Source organism: Rhinolophus ferrumequinum, chromosome 19 (genome assembly GCF_004115265.2).
Source record: "Rhinolophus ferrumequinum isolate MPI-CBG mRhiFer1 chromosome 19, mRhiFer1_v1.p, whole genome shotgun sequence".
NCBI classification, from domain to species: Eukaryota; Metazoa; Chordata; class Mammalia; order Chiroptera; family Rhinolophidae; genus Rhinolophus; species Rhinolophus ferrumequinum.
Genome location: NC_046302.1, coordinates 50,867,371 through 50,890,025, shown reverse-complemented (window position 1 = coordinate 50,890,025; position 22,655 = coordinate 50,867,371). Strand labels below are relative to the sequence as shown.

General features: G+C 37.0%; 1 protein-coding gene across 1 annotated transcript; it reads right to left on the bottom strand.

Moving 5' to 3' along the window:
- Window positions 1-4,025: 4,025 nt before the first annotated feature.
- SERPINB10 (serpin family B member 10) lies at window positions 4,026-20,684 on the bottom strand. The gene is made up of 8 exons (XM_033087475.1): window positions 20,560-20,684; window positions 17,776-17,953; window positions 15,802-15,867; window positions 15,207-15,344; window positions 14,106-14,223; window positions 8,564-8,706; window positions 6,658-6,813; window positions 4,026-5,098 (listed from the first exon to the last, which is right to left on the bottom strand). Exons 2-8 carry the CDS (start codon window positions 17,941-17,943, stop codon window positions 4,694-4,696), a joined length of 1,194 nt encoding a protein of 397 aa, XP_032943366.1. The 5' UTR covers window positions 17,944-17,953; window positions 20,560-20,684; the 3' UTR covers window positions 4,026-4,693.
- Window positions 20,685-22,655: the final 1,971 nt, after the last annotated feature.

Genomic DNA, 22,655 nt, shown 5'->3' with positions numbered 1-22,655 from the left:
AAAAGAAGGAAATTTTTTATTAGAAATACACATTTTTGTGCTTACAAAAATTATTTTAAAATTTAATGAGAATGTAATTGAATATGTGTTTATTTTAATCTTAGTTTAAGGCTTTGAAATACTTAATTTGAAGACCTGGTTTTGTGGAGGATGGATTGCATTAAGAGTACTTTTATTTTTTTTATTTCATTAAATTTATTGGGGTGACATTGGTCAATAAAATTATATAGGTTTCAAATTACAATTCTATAATACATTATTCATATATCACATTGTGTGTTCACCATCCAAAGTCAAATCTCTGTCTTCAGACATTTGACCTCCATCACCCTTTACTACCTGCCCTCCACCTCCTTTTCCCTCTAGTAACTGCTATACTGTTGTCTGTGCCTATGAGTTTTTGTCTTATTTGTTTGTTATTTTCAGTTTTATATCCCACATACTGTGTTTCCCCGAAAATAAGACCTAACCGGAAAATAAGCCCTAGCGTGATTTTTCAGGATGACGTCCCCTGAAAATAAGCCCTAATGCATCTTTTGCAGCAAAAATCAATGAAAGACCCAGTCTTATTTTCGGTGAAACATGGTATGAGTGAAATCATATATATATGATTCTCGACTTTTTCCACCTTACTTGTTTCGCTTAGTATTACCTCAAGATCCATCCATATTGTTGCAAATGGCAGTATTTAATCTTTTCTTACGGCCAAGTAATATTCCAATGTATGTGTGTACCACATCTTTTTTATCCAATCTTCTATCGAACGACACTTCAGTTGTTTCCAGGACTTGGCCACCATGAATAATGAACATAGGGGTACACATACTTTACAGGTAAATGTTTTTAGATTTTTTGGGGTAGATACCCACAGAGGGATTGCTGGGTCACTTGATAATTCTATTCTTAATCTTTTGAGGAACCTTTACACTGTTTTCCATCGTGGCTGTACAAATTTACATTTCCACCAGCAGTGTATGAGGGTTCCTTTTTCTCCACAGCCTCTCCAACACTTATTACTACTTGTCTTGTTGATACTAGCCATTCTGACAGGTGTGAGGTAGGATCTCATTGTGCTTTTAAATTGCATTTCCCTGATAGCTAGTGAATACATACTGTTGGCCGTTTGTATGTCTTGTTGGGAGAAGTGTCTGTTCAGGTCCTCTGCCCATTTTTTAACTGGATTGTTTGGTTTCTTGTTGAATTGTATGAGTTCTTTATATATTTTGGATATTAACCCCTTATTGGAGGTGTTGTTTGCAGATATCTCCTCCTAGTTGGTTGGTTGCTTCTTTGTTTTGTTAAGAGTTTCTTTTGCTGTGCAGAAGCTTTTTAGTTTGATATACTCCCATTCATTTGTTTTTGCTTTTGCTTCCCTTGCCTTTGAGGTCAAATTCATAAAATCCTCTCTAAGACCAAGGTCCATAAGTTTGGTACCTATGTTTTCTACTATGTTTCAGGTCTAATATTTAGGTCTTTGAGCCATTTTGAGTTAATTTTTGTATATGGTGATAAATAGCAGTCTAGTTTCATTCTTTTATATGTGCCTTTCCAATTTTCTCAGCAGCATTTATTGAAGAGGCTTTTGTTTCTCCGTTGTATGTTATTGAAAATTACATAGTGCCCATATATATGTGGGTTTGTTTCTGGCATCTCAATTCTGTTCCATTGGTCGCTCTGTCTGTTTTTCTGCCAATACCATGTTGTTTTGATTATTGTCACTTTGTAGTATAATTTGAAGTCAGGGAGTGTGATACCTCTGGCCTTGTTCTTTTTCCTCAGGATTGCATTGGCTATTAGGGTCTTATGTGATTCCATACAAATCTGATGATTTTTTTTTCTATTTCTTTAAAAAATGCCATTGGGATTTTGATGGGGATTGCATTAAATCTGTATATTGCTTTGGGTAATATGGCCATTGTAACTATGTTGATTCTTACAATCCATGAACACAGAATATCTTTCCATTTCTTTGTGTCTTCTTCAATTTCTTTTAATAATATAGTTTTCAGTGTATAAGTTTTTCACATCCTTTTAAGTTTATTCCTAGGTATTTTATTCTTTTTGGTGCCATTGCAAAAGGAATTGTTTTTTTAGTTTTTTTCATTTCTTTTTCTGAAATTTCAGTTAGCATATAGGAATGCAATGGATTTTTGCACATTGATTTTTTGTATCCTGCAACTCTACTATATTTGTTTATTGTTTCTTATAGTTTTTTAATGGAGTCTTAGGGTTTTCTATATAAAGAATGATGTCATCTACAAAAAGTGACAATTTCACTTCTTCATTCCTAATTTGGATGCCTTTTATTTCTTTCTCTTGCCCGATCGCTCTGGCTAGGATTTCCAGTACTATGTTGAATAACAGTGGTGAGAGGGGCATCCTTGTCTTGTTCCTGATTTTAGAGGAAAAGCTTCCAATTTTTCACCATTAAGTATGATATTAGCTCAGGGTTTGTCACATAGCCGTTATTATGTTAAAGTACTTTCCTTATATACAAATTTTCTTGACTGTTTTAATCATAAATGAGTATTATAGCTTATCAAATGTTTTTTTCTGTATCTGTGGATACAACTCTGACTTTTATCTCTTATTTTGTTACTGTGGTGTGTCACATTGTTTTGCGTATGTAGAACCATCCTTGCGCCTCTGGAATGAACCCCACTTGATCGTGATGTATTATTTTTTTAATGTATTATTGTATTTGATTTGCTAGTATTTTGTTTAGGATTTTTGCCTCTGTATTTATCAGAGATATTGGTCTTTTGTTTTCTTTTTTATGTATTTCACTTGCCAGGTTCTGGTATCAGGTTAATGTTGGCCTTATAAAATGAGTTAGGAAGTATTGCCTGTTCTTCAATTTTTTAAGACCTTGTTTTAAGTTTAGTTTATTTCTAAACTTGCACTGATGGCTGCTATGAAGAAAGGCTTCTTAGAAAATGTACTGATTTAAATGGAATACAGGCATCATTGGTTGTACTTACTAACCTTGACACTTGATTATTCAATTCACATGTTAATTATGCAAAGATTTCTAGTTGAAATCTCACTAGTAAAAATCCATTCATCCTTTTGAAAATCAATTGTTTCTGCAAGCCAATATTTTAAACATTGCATGTTTAATATTTTTAACACTTTAAAGCCAAAATCTTTTCTTTTGGGAAGATTTTTATGAAGTTTGGAAAATTATATTTCCAAGTTCATGTGCCCATATATGAGGATTTTAATGTCCTTTTTAGTAATAAAATAAGCTAATGATGGGGAAATTTTCTAACAGATAGTCTCAAAGTGATCACTCTACAGTCTTTCAAAAAGTAGTTGCTTTTCTCATTCATACCTAAGCTGCACCTTTACCTACAGGCAACCTAATGCCCCATGGCTGAGATTCAGACTTCTTTGAAGATACGGCTCACATGGGAACACACAGTCTACCAGTGGCAAAGAAATTTGCCAGAGGATCAAAGTTAGTTCACAGAAGCTGTCTGCTGTTGCAGGAGGGTGTGGGCAAGCTGGAGCTGGCTGGTCGAAGCAAAATGCCAGATAGATTTCTTTCATTTGGGATTTCTTTCATTTCTACTTAATGTGAGATGTTAGGGATAGAGGCAAAGGTTTATATTACAATTTTCTATCTTTGAAGCTAAGGCATAGAATTACTGTTTATCCTGTAATACTGAACAAGATTTGATACAGAAAGCACATTTTCTTAAACTAATTTATACACTGTTCAGGTCAGACCGGCTCTTTCATTTTATTAAATGAATGTCACAAAAGCAACCTAGAGTGATACAGTCATTCTCTAAAATTAGAATAATAATAGCTAATGAAACTACCAATATGCAGTTGTGTATGAACATTTTAAAAATAAATTAGAAAAACGCAGACAATTTTATGGAGAACTAATATCACTAAGAATATTTGTAACTAACAATACATATTTATATAAATTAGAAATTTATGCTTCTACTTCATAAGGTTTTTAAAAAGAAGGATGTTAGTATGATTAAAATTTTACACATAATTATTTTTAGTAAAATTTTTATTTTGGAATAGTTTTAGATTCACAGGAAAGATGCAAAGATGATAATACAGGGAATTCTGCATACTTCTAACACACTTTTTCCAAATGCTAACATCTATCACTACCATGATACATATGCTAAAACGAAGACGCCAAAATTGGTACATTTCTACTAACTAAACTCCACATTTCATTTGGATGTCACTAGTTTTTCTGTTAATGTCAACATAAGTATTTTTAAATAGTCAGATAGCAGAAGAAGGGGATTTAATGTTACAGTGATAATTTCTGAATTATCAAAATTCTTGAGAAAATCACCTGTATAAAGATTTTTCTTCACTAAATGACAGGTGTGAAATATAATTGAAAATGATAACACAGTGACCAAAAAGATCAGGAATTGTAAGGCATTCAATTGAATAAAATAGTATTTCTGAAATGTAAATAAAAATCACATTAAGACAAAATGTTAAGGGCTAAAAATAAAATTTGCCCGTCTCTCTAGCTATATAGCTACCACAGTATCACTAGAATGCATTATTTCAAGATTGACTTGCTAATATTCAAATGTGAAAAATATCCAGACTACAAACTAGTTTTTAATTATAATTGCTTTTCCATCTCATGATGCATTTTTCACACGGTGGGATGGTCTTATCTGATGAGAGACATGCAGGTTTAAGGGGAGCAGAATCTCCCATAAAAGAGAATGCTATTGGTTTTGTTATGCCTAATGAAGAAGAGGAATGGGTGGTCTGCATTGAATTCAATGGAGGGGAGTCTAATTCTTAAACTCACCTCACTCCCAGTGCCAGCTGAGGCCTCTGTACCTTGTTCATTTATTTCTACAAAACTCTTGTGGAAGACATTGGACAGAAATAGGTTTCCCTCCACAGACATTCCTGAGAAATCAGCTTTGCTCTGATTAAAGGCATCGCTCATCCCCATGCTGCTCAGGGCTGACTTGAGATCATAAGACTCTTCTAGCTTGAACTTCGGAAGATGCAGCTGCACATCGTACAACTCCATCATGTCTGCGCTCGTCCACTCACTCAACTTCTCATAGGTGACGGCCTTTTCCAGCTGCACATGTGGAACCAAGAAAGAAAGAATCAGTGATTCCAAAGTGTAGTGAGAAATATTGGTAGAGTGAGACCTCTACATATTACATAGATGACTGAGGATCACTCCCATTACCCAGCGTAACAAAACACGAACATTTGGAAATTTTTTTCACACTGTTCATCTACAGAATCTGTTTTGCAGATTAATCTTTGTCAGGATATGAGATAATTAGACCTTGATTCAAAACGGAAATACTTCTATAACTGTATGCAAGACATCAACTATACACTCAAATACATCGAAATAATTATAATTTATGTGTTATCGACTCAAAAGCATATACTATAGGACAAGTTGTATGTCAGGGCATAAAAAAACATTAGTTTTATTAACATGGGTGACAGTTCTTTGAAAACAAAATCTGAGATAAAACAAAATGTCTACACTCAATCACAACAATATGAAATTAACAACTATAAACTGCAAAAAAAAGAAACGTGAAGAAAAAATCTTGAGTAATGACTTTTTTATAGAGGTTTTGAGGGAGATTTTTCTCCTCTTTATATTTTAAATTTTAATAATATATGTATGCATGTGTGTGTTATATATATATATGTGTGTGTGTGTGTGTGTTTATATACCTATGCATATGTATATATGAGAAAAAACAATGTTTTTGATATTTTTAATAGCACATTTGTTTCAAATCACATGCTATTGCTACTTTGAAAGTTTTCTAGACCCAAGTATTGCTGTCAATGACATACTTGTAAATGATGGACATTAATAATGTGACAATATCTTCAGCTCGGGAACCTGCACTCTTAGGAAAAAAGGCTTATCTTATAAGAGTGTGACTCTAAGGGTTTAATGTCCACACTTAGTCCTATTGTAACCACCCTCTCCAGTTTCACAAATTTTATGATACAATTTGGAAATTTTCTCTACACACGAGTAGGGCCATGGAAACTTACAAGTATAAAGTTTGGCACACATGAAAAATTAGGTACTCTGCAAAGAAAGGCAGGCCACCTATGAGAAAGCAACATTCAGTTTAGACATGCAAATTACTCAGAAACATCATCTGACGAAAGTTATGTTAGGCTTAGTAGAAATTTGGCTGAAAAACAACTTAAATAATACTTGAAGGTGGTGCTTACATAGATATTTCTCCTAAAGACTATTTACTTGATAAAAAATAGTTTTAAAAATTTTGAAAGTTAGTTTAATGTTTCAAAGTGTATCTCTAGTGCTACATTAATGCAAATGATTAAAAAATTAATCTCCCATTGGGTAGACCCTACCAGAGGGAGAAGACAGCCCTAGAACAACTGAAAGATTGTTGTGATCAGTCCACACAGCTTTGTGACTCATGAAGCATACCAGTATCTGTTGTTTGTGTTGGCTGTTTGTATGGTTACCTCAAGCTAGAGCTGAGTTGTTATCCTGAAGGTGAAGTACCTAGGACTCAAGGTATGTTGGTTTCCTTCCTCTACAGGAACTAAAGATCAGGGAGGCCATGCTACACAGGCGTCAACACTGGAAACATCTTGCCATCAGACAGATGATGTTTTTACCTGGTCCAGCCCACTGACGTCTTCTGGCAGCAGTAGGAACAGGCTGAGGTCACGGCTCTCATAGTAGAGTTGAAGGCCGATGGCTTGCGGGTTTTCGATGTGAAAAACTTGAAGCTTTTTTTTCATCGACATCATTTGTACTGGTTTGCTAGTATTCTATAGAAAATAAGTAGCAAAGTCACTGAGGAGGTGTTCCACCAACTCCTTCATTCTTTGTCATTATTGGTCCCCAGGAGTCTAGAACACTGGCAAAATTGATTACCCTCTGCTAACCGCTGGATAAAGTTATTCAGACTTAGATTTCAAGGTTTTATTGCACTGTTCTCTGGGTTCATTTGTTTTCAAGGAACCTAGCCTCTTGAATCCACATCCATGTTATTAATTTATTTGACAAAAGATGTACAAATATATGTTCTGCTGGATAATATCAGTAACAGGTGATATGGGAGTTCCTTTCTCTAACAGTATTATGTGTGACACTATCTGTAAGTCACAGCAAGCTGGATTCTACCAAACACTTAAATAATTTTATGCAAACTACGGAAATGCCAATGATTCAGAAACTGAACAAGGTGTATTTCACATGCAAACATTTGAGAAAGTGTTCTAGTATCATAAAAAGCTGAAATTAATTAAGAGAATGAAGAGACAAGCAATAGACTAGGAGAAAATATTTGCAAAACACATATCTGATAAAGGACTGGTACGCAAACTTTATAATGAACTCTTAAGAACTCAGTGATAATAAAATGAACAGACACCTCCCCAGAGGGGCAGGGGAGAAAGAGAGAGAGAGAGAGAAGGAATTGAGATTATGTTTTGAGTCTCTAGAGATGTCACTCCAAGACACCTCAGTTCCTCTTGTATAAGTTAATGCTAATACAATACCCATTTTACTGGAGCTAGTTTGGAATGCTTTTCTATCACTTGCAACTGAAAATTCCTGGTGAATACACTAAGCCAGGTGGCTGTCCAGCTCATTGCTAGTTAGCCCCTTGGAGCATCTGTTGAGCCCCTTTTCCATCTTTATCTCACCGACCATCAGAAATTCCCATTGCACACATCCACAGGATTACAGCCAGAGGTCCCCAGCTGCACTGTTTGTGTGAGATGACCCACCCCAGGACCCATCAACTTGAACAAACTCTGGCCAATCAGTTCCTTTCCTAGGAATTTGAAAGATCTATCAAACTGGTCTCTAGAATGGAAGAGGTCTCTAGAACTGAGAAGCAGAGAAAGTTAGACTTCAGCCTGAGATAAGAATGATGGGAGAAACAGAGTTGAAAAAATAGACAATGATTTCTGACTTTTGAGTCTTTGAGTCTCGCTCAAATCCCAAGACCCAGACATGTTCCAGCCCCTGGATTCTACGAAATATCTGTCACCTTATATTAGTCTCCCTTTTTGCTGTAGTTGGTTGCTATCACAAAAACAAGTGTGTTGTGTCCTAACACAGAGAAAAATGCAAATGAAAGAGGTGAGATTTTAAATTATTATTTCTTCTGTTTTAGTAGAAAGTAATACAGGTTTAGTAGAATAACAGCAGAACTAATAGTGAAGAGTTTTAGGTTATGATCCTGGTAGACTTCTAACTTTGGCATGACTCCAGTCACTAAGCCACACTATATTTCTCACTTGGGATGTAAACATAACTACCCTACCTACGTTACCTTAGCTGTGGCAAGGACTGAGTGATAAAATATGTGACTAGTCTATATTCAAAGAAAAACAATGAAAGGGGAATTTCCAGGTGGGATAGAACGGGAAGCTTTTAGCTCAGCCATCCGTGCCCTAGTAAGAGACATAGTTTACAGGAACATGTACTCAGAAAGAAGAGTGAATTTAAAATAGAATTCCATGTAAAATGCCATGTACAAATCCATACTGATTATAAAATGGATCCTACCTTGTTTATTCTGAAAGGTTTTTCTCTGGTGTCTCGGGCTGAGAATTGATGTTCCCAGATTCCTTTAAAGTAAATAGCATTCACCAGAACCATTCTGGTTGCAGAATCCACAGCATCGTCAGGCAGGAGATTCAGGATTTTTCCTACAAGAGCAAAAGGACAGGTTTCAAATTGTATAGCTACGTCCTAAGGATATGCCACATTTATAACAAGGATGATTATGAAGTACGGCTAAATGATAACATCTTATATCCACCAATGAACCAAACCAGGAAGTTAGCATTGCTAGAATACTATTAACGGATCTTATTCAAACATCATCAGTTGTTCCAGTAAGCTCTTTTTCTGGACCAGAAATCAATCCAAGACCTCAAGTTGCATTCAGTTGTCCTTTCCTCTTAGTCCTCTTTACTCTGGGACTGTTCCTCATTTGTTCTTTGTCTTTCATGACCTTGACACTATTAAAAAAGTTTTTTAGAATGTCCCTCAACTGTCAGTTCAGATTTGTCTGTTTCCTCAAGATTATGTTTAGGTTATGCATTTTTGTGAGAATACTACTGCTGTGGGTTGAATTGCGTCCCCCAAAAAAGATAGGTTAAGTCCTAACCCCTGAAGAGATGTGAACATTCAGTAAACCTGCTCTGTAAGCCTGTCCAGCACACCCCTTGACAGCTGCAGTCCTTGCATGGGGACCTCACAAACACTGTGCAGCTTTATTTGAAAGTTCTAAGGGCAGCACTTCTAGGGAGTCTGGTAGATCTGAGGTGTGGCCTGGACAAGTCAGCTCAAAACAAAGTAAAACAAATACCTCCCTCCCCCCATGGGACACACGTCTTGATTTTAGAAATTAAACTTAAATTTGGTTTTAAATGCTGATGTGAAAACTTTCTGAAACATTGTCGTATTTGTTTTTCTGTTTAAAGACAGTATATTCAAGTTAATTTAAATTTTCTTTGATGATTTAACATGGGGAGGCCTTCTGGGTCATTTTTTAACCTCTCTTTTTTTTGCTCAGAAGTTTTGCATTTTTAAAGCTCTGTGTCATTCTAAATTAATTATTCCCTCATTTGATAGAGTTGTAGATGCAAATAGAGAACATATCAATGATTGAGGTTTCTATAGATTGATCTCAAGTTAGTTGAGATCCAGTTGATGTAAGCTTTATTGCTTACATTGCTTTATTGCGTTGTTCTCTGGGTTCATATGTTTTCAAGGAACCTAGCCTCTTGAATCCACATCCATGTTTTTCATTTATTTGACAAAAGATGTACAAAATGTACTTACATACAAATTCAAAGTAACGCACAAAGCAAAATATGACTAAACGTTTTCCTCTCCTCTTGAGAGCTAAAGTGCCACCTACTGGCTCACTTATTACAAGCATCCTTGATAGTTTTAGTTAACAGGAAGGACATGCTCTCTGCAGATAGTCACAGTGAGTCCCTCTGGGCACATGTTAATGTGACACTAGGGTGCCCAATGTGCCAAGCATGTGGCACATTCATAGGTTTTGAAATTAAAAACATCTAGACAATAACCTTCCCCGATCCCCCACTCTGGAGGAGCTTATAGACTATAAAGAAGACAAACCAGAAAAAATAGTAGCAATATATGATTGGTGTTATCTTTGAGAATTTGACTTTGAACGCCATGTATGTCCCAGTAGTCCATATGGCCATTTGGAAGGAGGCCTGTTTGAAAACTCAAGGAAAGAAGCTTCTGTCAGGTAGTTCAGCTAGAACCTAGAAACTCATGCCAAAGAGTTTCTAGCAAGTTTTCCTTAAGGACATATGGAACTCTGCCTTGACAAAGTGAAGTTCCTGAACAGCTGATTAACTCCTTTATTTGATGTTGAATAGCCCCCAAATAGCAGATATCTGTGCCCAATGTGTAAAAGAAAATGCAGAAAGATTACAGCTTTCTCCCTCCTTGAGAGATTCCACTTCTAAGAAATAGAATCAGCAGCGCCAACTGGAGTAATGAAGTTATGGGATATGGGAAATGGGCTTAATGAAAGGTCCTGACCATGCCCAGAGTGAGCTTATTCATGGGAATCTCTCATTTGATGAGTGGAGTGACAATGGAGGATTTTTTAAAGTGTCCCCACCCTCTATTTTGACCATGTCATGACCATAATCTGATGTTTACTCTTTCCTTCATAATTTAAAATCTTTGTTCAGTTCTTTTAAGACAGAATTTCCTCTGTGCGGTCGAACATGGTAGACGCTAGACACACACATGACTACTTAAATGTAAATTAATTAAAATAAACTAAAGTTAAAAATTCAGTTTCTGAGTCATATTAGCCACATTTCAAATTATCTATAGTCACATGTGGACAGAACATGTGACTATATCAAATTGGGCGGTACAGATTTATGGCACATTTGTCATCACAGCAAGACTTCCTGGGCAGCTCTGTAACTGAGACAGTTGGGTCTTGTCATGCTTCTTCTGTGTGTCAGTCTACACTGAGGAAGCTTGGCAAGGACCAAGCTCATGCACCATCAGACAACAGCTCTCTCTCAGCTCTGCGAGGCTTTGTTGGGTGTACAGATAGCAGGTTAGTCGCTCCTGGCTTTCCTGTCTGTAGGGTTCCCATCTGTCTTCCGGACCACGTAGCAGACACTGGGCTAAAATCTGAGACCTGAGATTTTGTTCAGTTCCGGTACTGTTCTCACTCTTGCTTCTACCATGTTGAATTTGAGTTGTGTATTAACCTGCTTTTCTTTAAACAGTCACATTTGGTCTTCATGCAAACTGGAACAGTGCAAGTACTCAGTCAATGCTAGCTAATCTCTAAGTCTAAAAAGCCAACTTATTTTTGGATGAATCCAAATCAGGAATAAGTTAAATACACGTATAATGGTCACTCTTGCTTCACCAAGGCTTTTGAGTCACTAGTGCAAGGAAAAAGGAACTGAGAATTTGGGGCTGCCAACTTCCTCAAATCATTCCAATGAGAGTTAATGTTCCGAACAACTACTGTGAGCGGGTCTGTTATGTGCCAGTGATTCAAAGCTGAAGCTCCCGTGAGGCAGAACTGTTGCACGTGGGGTCCTTGCATCCAGCAGGGGAGGTAGATGAAATGAAGTGTCAGGAGTTGATTTCACTAACACTGTGGGAAAGTGTCAAGGTGCTGGGGGAGCAAAGAGGGAGGCTCTGAGCCAGGCCTGGGAGCCGGCGGCTTCCAGGAGGACATTGTGCCTAAGTGGTGCCCTGAGAAGTTACTGGTGGCGGTGCAGGGGCTGGGAGTGGCAGAGCAGGGAAAGGTTTCAGTTACGGGGAATGCCATGAGAAAAGACACTGCGTCATAAGGTAGCACGGGGAGTTACGGGGACTCTGTGCCACTTAGAATTCCTGAAGTGTAAATTTTGAGTCAGGAAGCGATGAGAGTTGAAATGGAGAGACAGGCAGGACTCCATGGTCAAGTGGGCCGTATATGTTAGGATGGGGAACTTGAATTCATCCTGCAGGTCGTGGGGCACCATGATGGGTCTTGAGTACAGGAGTGACTTGGTCTAGCTGGTCTAATTCATATTTTTGGTAGGCCATTTGGGACGCTAAACAGACATGGGATTTGAGGGGAGCACAGTTAGGAGCAGAAAGTTGTATCAATGCAGATAAATTAAGACGAAGACTGAAATCAGAGTAGGAAGAGATAGAAAAGGAAAAGCAAACTCAGAAATGTGGGATTTGAATCCTGTTTCTGAAGCTTTAATCTATCTGATCTTGGATAATTTAATTTCTCGAAAGCTTCAGCTACCCAGTTTCTAAAATAGAGACCATAATAAAAGACTGCTAACTTGCCTACGAGAATCCCTCTATTTCCTTTTAAAAACAGAACTCTCAAATTTTAGGTGAGTATAAGGCTGTCCAGCTAAAAAGTACATTTTACAGCAAGTTTGGGTAACCGACTGCCCTGGTTTGCCTAGGAGTGAGAGATGTTAGGAGCTTAAGCCAGGAAAGTCCCAGGCAAACCTGGGACAAGTTGGTCACCCAAGGATAAAATGTGCCATGTACTAAGTTTAGGATACAAGTGAGACTGATGTGTGAAATTTCAGGCCATACTCTTAAAAGCAAAGACGTTTTTGTTTCCCCATTTCCTGCTGTCTACAAAACTGACCATTGTAAGAATCAGAAATGGAAGCCATGTCTTAAGGGTGGCAGAGCTGACCCACCAGTCTGGGTCTCAGGATGACTTTGTGGAAGAGAATACTTAGCTACCTGTTGACTATTATGTGACAGAAAGATAAACGCTATCTTATTATGAAGCCACTATATATATTCTGATTGTTATAGCAACTTAGATCGTACTCTAACATAGTACCTTATTTTGAAAGTTACTCAAGATCATATAGCACATTTAATGCCACTTTTTTTTATTAATTGATATTTTATTTATAATTTTATTTTGGGATACCAAAGGTGACAAGAACATTCCAGGGGGAAAAAAGAAAATAAAAATTGATACCGATTGAGTCCCTAATATGTGCTGTGTATCATACAAGGCATTTTCTTATTTGTAAGCTCATTTATTCTTTATATAACAACTCTTGCGAATGTTATCAGTAGATACTAAGTCAAGCTTTTTCTAGGACTTGGAAATAAGGAAAACTGTGTTGCCCCTGACACATAAACAATGAAACCAACACATAAGGAAGACAGTAGAACCACTCACAATCCTCTCCCAGACCTCTAGGACTAAACCAACGTGGCAAGGACTTGTGCCTTAGAATGTGGGTGGGCAGAACTGGACACTCCAGTGGTACCATCTGTTTAGTGAGCACTTGCTCTGTGCCAAGTAGTGTACTAACCCCTTTTTCATTCTTTTTCAAACACTGAAAGAAAGTGGCAGAGTTAGAACTTGACACTTGGCCTGACATGGACCTCTGTACTACTGGAATCTGGGTGGCAATGTCAGAAGTTCCTGTCCTACCACTATCTGGGGGAAGAAGATGCCTCTTGCAGCCATAAGGAGTTCTAATAAATTTTCCACCTTTTTTTTTTTTTTTTTTTTTTTTGCTACCTGTTGTCTAAGCTCTGTTTTGTATTCTTGGTATGTCCATACAATGTGTGTCTTGGTAGGAGGCTCAGCTAATCTGCGGTACCCACCAGGCCTGGAATCCAGAGCTAAGGAAGCCGAGAAGCAGAAGCAGTAGAGATATTGTTCTGTAATGCCACATTTTTTGTTATTAATTAGTAGCTATCCTTTAAAAGCCACAAATGCAACAGTATTTCAAATTTCCTTTTTTGCATTTTTCATGCTTTTTTCCCCCTGGACGCCTCTTTGGAATCAATGAGATATAATTTTCTTGTCTACTTAGTAAAGTGGGTGTCTTGACTTACATGTTTCAGATAAAACATATTGGGAAAAGCTGTGCATCTAAAAACTGGGCATGAATAGAAAGAGATGTGATGAATACTGAGAATGTGTCCACAGTTCTAGGTAAGAAATGCATATACTTACACACAACACAAACTCAAAGTAATAAAACAGTGCTTGGAGAAAGCACTGCCGAGCACCTTGGTGAAAGCTTACCTTGTGTCTGGCTTTCAACCCAAGAGTTGATCTCGTTTCTGGTTTGGTCAGGAGCTTCCAAAAAGTTAACAGACTGTGGCTCTACACCAAAGTATGTTTTCATATCTTCTAAGTATTTCTGAAAAATTAAGGTAAAATCTCCTTTTGTAGAGTTTTCCCAAAACTGAGAAATCAAATCTAGATTATCAAAAACCTAGGCAGAGGAACAATTGTGCACGCGCGCACGCACACACACACACACACACACACACACACACATTGCTGCCTTCTCTGTGTCCCCACTCCTAATCTGGTCAAATACTAAACACCCCCCTCTTTAAACTTGGCTGGGCACTAGCTAGCCATGCAGAACTCCAGGTATGGAAGGGAGGCCTGCCTCCTACAGCTCTGGCAACACAGCTTTGAATCAAGAGCTAGCTTTATAGTTTCTATTACTGTCCCTCTACCCTATCCAGTTTCCTTGCTCTTTGCCCACCGGGCAGCTGTGTCCTCCTCCTTTCTGAGATGTGCCAAAGGATGTGATGGACAAATGTGAAAAAAGTAAGTGGTTGGCCTAGTTCCAGATGGACCACTCTGAGGAGCCCTGGAGTCTGAACTGAGGTTGAAGTCAGGGTCTGCACTATGGGGGTTCCAACCATCAGAAAAGGAGCAAAGTTGATATTGTTCCATGCTGAGAATCTTTCCAAGGTCTCTCAAGTCGTGATGTGAAATGGCTTGTCTGACCCCGAGGTCAGCTTTGCTGTTGAGTACACAGTCCCCAGCCTTCCTCTTATGACCAACATAACCCTCTGCTCCTTCAGATTGACCCTACTCATGTACTCTACATATTTGCTCCATTTTCCATGAAATACACATGGGCACAGGAATTACATAAACCACATTTCTATATTATAATTTTGGATAAAGATCTGATCACTAGATCTGATTTGAGCCCGATTATAGCTTCTCTTTACAACTAGATACTTACTAGTTGGTCTAAATAATTGTTTACCAGAAATGCTGACCACATTAAGATTGTTCCTGGGATCCCTAGAGAAATATACAGAGTTTATTGGTTGGTTTCACACGGCTCTTTCTTTCCTATAGCATGTTTGCACTTACATTGTGAAATGGGTAAGTTTTCTCCCCGTATATCCCATTGGCTGTTTTAAGTACGTAAGCATTACTGGGATTGTTGATTTCTGAGATAAGTGTCTGGAAATCAGAGCGTATTTCTTCAACCTTCCTCGAGTTGAAGTCCTTTAAAAGAAAAGGGATTAGTCAAATAAAAATGTTGAACAAGAGCTACACACACACACACACGTAAAACCTATCACTAAATGAAATGATCTGATGTATTGTGAACAAAAGCTGAAATTTATTCTAAGATAAAAAAATTTTCCCTGTTATCAGTGCAAAAAAATTAAAAGTTATTGAGGGCATTATTTCCTTCAGTCAGTCTGCAAAAACAGGAACAAGTTTGAAAGTGGAGCAGTTTTGAAAGGGAAGAAAAGGAGGGGGAGAGAGAACAGGAAAGAGTATCACCCTTCCAAAAAGTGTAGACATTTTATATTTTGAAAAATGTTTCTATAATTTTAATATATGTTTCTAAGAAAATTTACGTATTAAAAGTTGCTTAAATTAGCCACTGAACTGCATGTGCTAAAAGTGCCCTTTTTCCTTGATCACCAAATGGATATTAAAATATAAAATATACCATTTTTCTTTTCTTTTCACTTTCAGGAAAAAATTTGCTGTCCTGGTCCCTGTTAAATTGAAGCACCTGTAATTTCAATAAAAAGACAATATGTGAGCGTACTTTGCAGAGAAGAAATCATGTGAAATACACATAAATAAATACAAGTCTGCCATTCCTATAGCTACAGAACATATAATATTAATAAACAAAGGGGGCTCTGATTTGGTTTAAATGCTGTGTTAGCTGAACTACTACAGTAAGTCAAGAGCTGCTTTTAACTACACTTTTTAAAAGTCTAATTTGAGTTTCTCTTCACTTTAATATTTTTTATAGACGTTTAGGATGGTGTTGGGAATACCTTTAGAGGTAAAATTCTCTTGTTTTCCATGCTTCATTTTTATCTATGGTTGCTTTGAAAACAATGCTATGTGCTCAACTGAGAACATTATTTAGAAATTTAAGCAAAAGCCACCATTGCTCCAATTATCTGGAAATTTCAGGGGTTTTCATTGCTAAAATTTTCGGGTTAGTGTTTCCGTTCCTACTGTCTACCCACACTTGACATATAAACACGTTCTTTATGTTCACGCCAGCATTTCGTTTGGAAGTTACCAGGATGGATGTGGGCATCCTTGTCTCCCTGAATTGTACAACAGTAAAAAAACACGGCGGTAATTTCATCTCTCACATCCTGGACTCAGCTCACAATGAGGAATCAAGTCTGTTTTACCAAAACTTGTGCTAACACATGGTGACCAAACAGGAACCACTTGCCATAGAAAAAAAAGGGGCTCATAGGCAACTCATCTGTCTCCATTGCAAACTGAAGCTGTTAATGTTTAAGTAGATATTAAATAAAACAAGAACAAGCAACACCCAGCAATATATTTATATGAAATAGAGCCGAATTGGGATTCATCTAAGATTTAATTTATCACATTAATGGTTAAGCCTTTAATAATTAATTAGTTGTGATTTAATAAGTATTAACCAGTTGTGAACCAGGATTTTGTTGTTGTAGTTTTAACCACCCAATATCTTATGAACTACAAAAATAAGGGTCACATCCTAGGCCCAGACTAAAAGAATATATATTCCACCTGTCTCACTCAGAATTACTGGCTGTGCCCATTTCCATACTTGGCACATAGGACACATCCTGGGGTGGAAATTCTGTCATTTAGCCTTTCAATTGTATGATTTAGGACTGTTTTTACTCTTTTCTGTTTTTAGTTTTAATTAAAACACACATATATATATTTATATGTTTACACATACATATATATAGACATATGTGGATATTTTATTACATTGTTATCTATGGACACACAGACACACACACACACACACACACACACACACACACACTATGCTTTGAGGATGCTTAGGGTAAATCAATAATTGCATGCACAATAATATTGTTTTGCTATTTTAAGACTCTTAATGGGCTCTTTAGATTCATCCAGACAACCAGGGATTGAACAAAGAAACAGCCAAACAAAGCATGAGAAACAATTCACTTGACTTTCCTATCTGTGCCTTCAAGGTAATATTTCTGAGGTTACAAAGATGCTGACTAATTCTATTCTTTAATGTTTGAGCTATTACTCAAACATTATATTTTTAATAATCAAAATAAAATTATATTTTTAATAATCAAAATAAAATTATATTTTTAATAATCAAAATAAAATTTTAATAATCAAAATAAAATTGTTTTTGGTGTTGAACCAAACTTGATAACCTCATCATCTCTTCATTTGATTGGGCTAGAGAACACAGTTCTTAAATTGTTTTTCTAGCAACAGTTTACAACTGGATTCCCTTTCCCAGACTTCTTTTTACGGTCTAGAAAATTGTTATGGTGTATTTTTTGTTTTGGAGGAAATGATTGTAAAATGTGAGCTATGTGGATTTCAGGAGAAAAATGAAGATAAAGGGCAGAGAAAGCATTTCGTTTTAAGGCAACAGAGGATGACGGAGCTTTCTCACCTGAGCTATTTGGGCTGCAGTCGTACCTCTGGTGCCCAAATACACCATGGCCAAGGAGGTTGAGATGCCCCAGGGAGAAAAAAAAATATTTTTACCCTCAGCCGATTCAGCTAGCTTTTTGCTAAATTCCAGGGCAAATTGGTTGATTGATTTTGTTAGAGAATCCATTGGGAAAAACCTAAGGAAAATAAAGCAGAGACAAAGAACACGTTAATGATCCTTTCCATTCATGTTACCTTTAAAAAAGGATTTGTTAGCTTCCACGTTATTTTTTAATCATCCTTCGGTGAGATGACAAAAATATATATTACCCAATTTGGTTTATAAGTATACATATACATCCATATATGTATACATAATATATGTGTATATGTGTATAATATGTATATATTGTATACAATATACGACCTGAATGGGCTTTAAGAAAATTCTAGTCCAATGACGTTATTTTACACTGAAGTCCACAGAGTTTAAGAGAATTGCCTTAAATTTGAGCCCTAATGCACTTCAGAGAACAATTAGATTCTGGTCAATTAGAAACTCCTTGTTGAGAATGCCACGATAAAAATGGCAGGAGAGCCAGGTGTCCTCACTCTCTCAGCCCTGTACTTCTGTTCAATACACCACACGACTGCTGACTTTATACCATGAATGAGAAATAATTATACATATTTTCAACTTTGGACTTTTCTCACCTTTCATCCACATTTTTATATTTTATATTTTATATTTATTGCTCGATACCTTTCTATATGATGTACCAGGCTTCTGGAATGCCTTTGTCCTCCTTTATTCTCTTAAAATTCAACTCTGTCCAAGTTCCTCTTTTCTTCTCCAAGCTTTTCCTGACCTTTTGGGTGCACAGAACCTTGTCTGCCGCGTTAAGTCCCATAACGTAGTTTCTGCCACTTGCCTGGTATTTATCACACTGCTGGTTCTGTTTTCCTGTTTGTATCTTTCCAACTCCAGGGTAAGTTCCTCCAGAGCAAAAGTGTCTTACACTGCTTTGTACATCCAACAGTACCTAACTCAGGACTTTGCACAAAATGGATACTTATAAATACTTGTTTACTACTTGTTTGCAATGTTCACTGTTTGGGCTCTAGCCACCATTTTTTATTTAAACTTGAATTGTGCACAATTTAATGGGACAGGCTATAGAGAAGTAGAGAAATCAGGACTCTTTTCTGCCTTTAATCTCATTCACTTAAGCCCTTTTGAAACTGGTTTTGTAGTATATATAGACTCAGGTTTTCTCGTGTAATTTTTAAATATTATAATCAACTTCTAAATTTCACCTTTAATTACCCTGACATTTTAATTCAAGTCCTTTAAGACTGGGTCTCAAAAAAATGAAAGTTTAATCTATTGCCATTTTATAGCCAAATAATTTAAACTGATTAAATGACTAAGAATAAATCAAATTCTTGGACCTCTCACATGTCCTCTAGAACTGGGTCTTCCACTGACATCACCTAATCCTCTGGGAAAACTAGAATGAGAAGTTGAGAAAGGCCAGGAGTTCTCTTTAATCAAATAGTTGAATCAAGGGAGAGGCATGTGTAGACGGTTTGGTTTCATCGTAACTTGGATTAACAGTGAGTGGTACTGTTGAAATCCTTCCTAGCCACAGGCTTACACTTAACAACTTCCCAGCCTCTAAATCATGCTTGCGTGGCAGGCAGCTCCTGCCTCTTCTGGAAGCTGATGGTAATCCTCGGCTGACATCTTTTGATTAAAGAACAAACAAGTCTAGTTTTGTAGTAATGCTACACCCTCATCAAACGTTCAAAACTTGCCTGTGAGTATTTTTTCTTGACAGATCAAACGCTTTCCTGGGAATAACCCCCCTATTTCCTTTAGAGCTGCATTCATTCAAATAACATTTGAATTTGCTGCTTATATATTAAACTTTATCTTTTTAGAACTCATGAATTACGTTCATATGGGAAATGTTTGGCTCTGTGGCAAAACCATACTCACCAGAAAGGAAGGAGAAGAAAAAGTACTATCTTAGGGTCTGGGATTTTTATCTTCTACCTATGGTTTATGTTTATTCTAGGCTTAGTTACTTGTAACAAATTCGTGAAAGAAAGAAAAAATTCTCTCCAATGAAAAAGCTAATTTCTTGTGGAAAGTTAATATCCAGTTATTTTCAGCTTCATAAATTCTTTCATTAATATCATCACTAATACATCAGATGTTTTAAGATGAGCACCTAATGTAAGTTGTGGAGTTAGAGCCTTAGATTATTCCATGAAAGAGAAGAAAGCTCATGGCTCATAGAATGGCCAGAACCGGATGTTGGGTGGGGAGGAGAGGTAAAGAGTCAAACCATTAGTTCCATACATTAGTGACTAGGATCAAATTCGTGCTGCCAAGCCTACTCTACTGAAGGGTTAGAAGTGTTTTGACTCAATTATTCTGAGAATGTTCTACTTCTCTTTGCCTGTGTTGACAGATAAGAGATAACGAATTCAGAAATGTGACTGGAAGAAATTCCATTCATAGTTTCACAATTCTTAGCAAAACAAGTTTTCTACTTCTTTGGAAATGAATGTTCTCTCCCCCTTAGCGCTCTTTCTAGTACAAACTTAGAACCACTTCAAGATTAAATCTCTCTGCCTTGCACAGAATTCTTGGGGGGGTGTGGAGATTTACCTACTATTTTTGGTTTTGGGAGTCTTGATCATTAGTTATTTAAGTTAGGCACTTCAACAAAGAAGGAAAACATAATAAATAAACACAAATAAGCATTTTTAAACAAAGAAGTTCTTACGATACCTTGTTTTCTTCCACTGGAGCAGAATTGGCAATTCGTACCTAAAGTAAGAAATTGTGGCTGAGTTAAGTAACTTTTAACTGTAGAAACTTTTTAAAAAAAATTCTAGCACCTCCCTCATCTTAGCCCCACCCTTTGATTCACTTTCACAAGCATACACTCTTCCGTTCAGATTTGTCTTGCGCACAAGCTCAAATAAAGAGAGATGATTAAGGTTATGCCTGAATTTTTTAACTACCCACATTTTCCATGTTTGTCCACATGTAGAGACCTGAATTCTGACACATTGTAACTCACAGCTTCCTTGGGTAATCTCTTCTTTAGTCTGCCAACTGGTAGCAATTAGAATACTTTTCTTAAAAAAAAAAAAAAGAAGAAGGAAGGAAGGAAGGAAGGGAGGAAGGAAGAAAGGAAGGAAGGAAACAAGGAAGGAAGGAAAAGAGAAAGATTCAAATTAGTGGAATAATGGGCTATGAAATGGAAAATATTATTGGTAAAGCATTTACTGTTAAACTGTTAAAGTTACCCTTCATACTCTTCATGTTTGGAATGTTGGTGTAGAACCGTGAGCATAATTAAAATTGGTGTGATGTCCATTCCTCACTCCAGGGACAAGGGGTCTGGATCAATGGTTTAGACATAGTCAAATGTTGGTTCACCATCTCTGGTTCTCTTTTGTTTCTCTCTATAAATGTTCCCACACTCCTCCATATTTATTAGAAAAGAAAAACAATACATTATAGTTTCATTTTCTATCACAGCATGCCTGTGCATGGAGGAATGGAGGAGGGAGTGAAGAGAGTGGTGGGAATGGAGGAACAATCCAGAAGGGATGAAAGGAAAGGAGGAGTCTCTCTATTTGTAACACACTTGGTATGTTTTTCTTCACACAGTTTTTATTTTTCTTTTCATGGGGGCACTTGTATTTTCTGGTAAACTGGCTCAGAGTTTAATATTTGAATGTTGGTGTAGAACCTCGAGCAGAATGTTCCTCTGGATTTCACTAGGGAGTGTGACTTGTGGTAGGAAATTCTGTGGTGCCTGCCTGATGTGTGCAGAGCAGATACGATTATCCGTGTATGCCTCCAGACTATTATTAGCTGAAAGTATCCTGTGGAGGCTCTAGATAGAGAGACTGTTCATCTTGATGGACAGTGGTTCACCAGACAGTGACTTGGGCTGCATCACTGCACAGCATGAAGACATGCTAGTTATTTTTGTTGCATTAAATGCAGCAATGCAGAATCTGCTGAAGCAGCCAAGGCATTGTTTCATCTTCTTTGAAGTCATAGACTAAGTTTTATTCATTTTCCCCGAGATTTTCTCCAGACTTGTTTCCCACTTTCTCTTGATTAAAATCTTTACAAATAGATATACTACTACCTACATCCATAAAATTATGGTTGTGCATTATTTTGATCCTTTTTTTTTGGGGGGGGCAGGTGGAGAGGTAATAATATCCTAAGCTAACAGTATAATATTATTAGCATAATTTTGTTTTTTGCTGTTGTTATTTATGGATCAATGATTTAGACACATTTACTGAGTCAGATGTTGGTTCACCATCTCTGGTTTTCTTTTGTTTCCCTCTATGAACAAATATTACTGTCTCACCATATACAGATATTACAGTATATACAGATATTACACTATGTACAGATATTACTAGTGTGGATAGAGTAATAGAAACTAAGTGAATGGGGAAGAGGAGGTGGGAGGGAGAGTTTTTGTATGAGTCCTTTTGTGATATTTGATGTTTAGACCACACAAATTTATTAGGTGTGCAAAAAATTTTGAAACAGAGAGAACTCCAGGTGAATCAATCTTATTCTAATAGGAGTCCAGAAAAAGAAAGTAGATGGAGTGGAGCAGAGCCAATGAAGTGGATAATGGCTGTCTTACTCAGTTTGGGTTTCTGTAACGGAATACCATTGACTTGGAACTTAAACAACAAACATGTATTTTTCACAGTTCTGGAAGCTTGAAGTCTGAGATCAGGGTGCTGACTGGTTGGGTTCTTAGTGAGGGCTCTCCTCTTGGTTCTCAGATGTCTGCCTGCTTTCTGTGTTCTCACAAGGGAGGGAGAGGAAGCTCTGGT

Excerpts from the sequence above, each read along its gene's own strand:
- SERPINB10 (XM_033087475.1), bottom strand. The coding sequence starts at position 17,943 with ATGGATTCTCTAACAAAATCAATCAACCAATTTGCCCTGGAATTTAGC. Across the intron at positions 15,345-15,801 it reads GTGAAAAGAAAAGAAAAATG|GACTTCAACTCGAGGAAGGT; the intron begins GTATATTTTATA and ends TTTCTTTTAAAG. Across the intron at positions 5,099-6,657 it reads ACGTCAGTGGGCTGGACCAG|CTGGAAAAGGCCGTCACCTA; the intron begins GTAAAAACATCA and ends CCACATGTGCAG.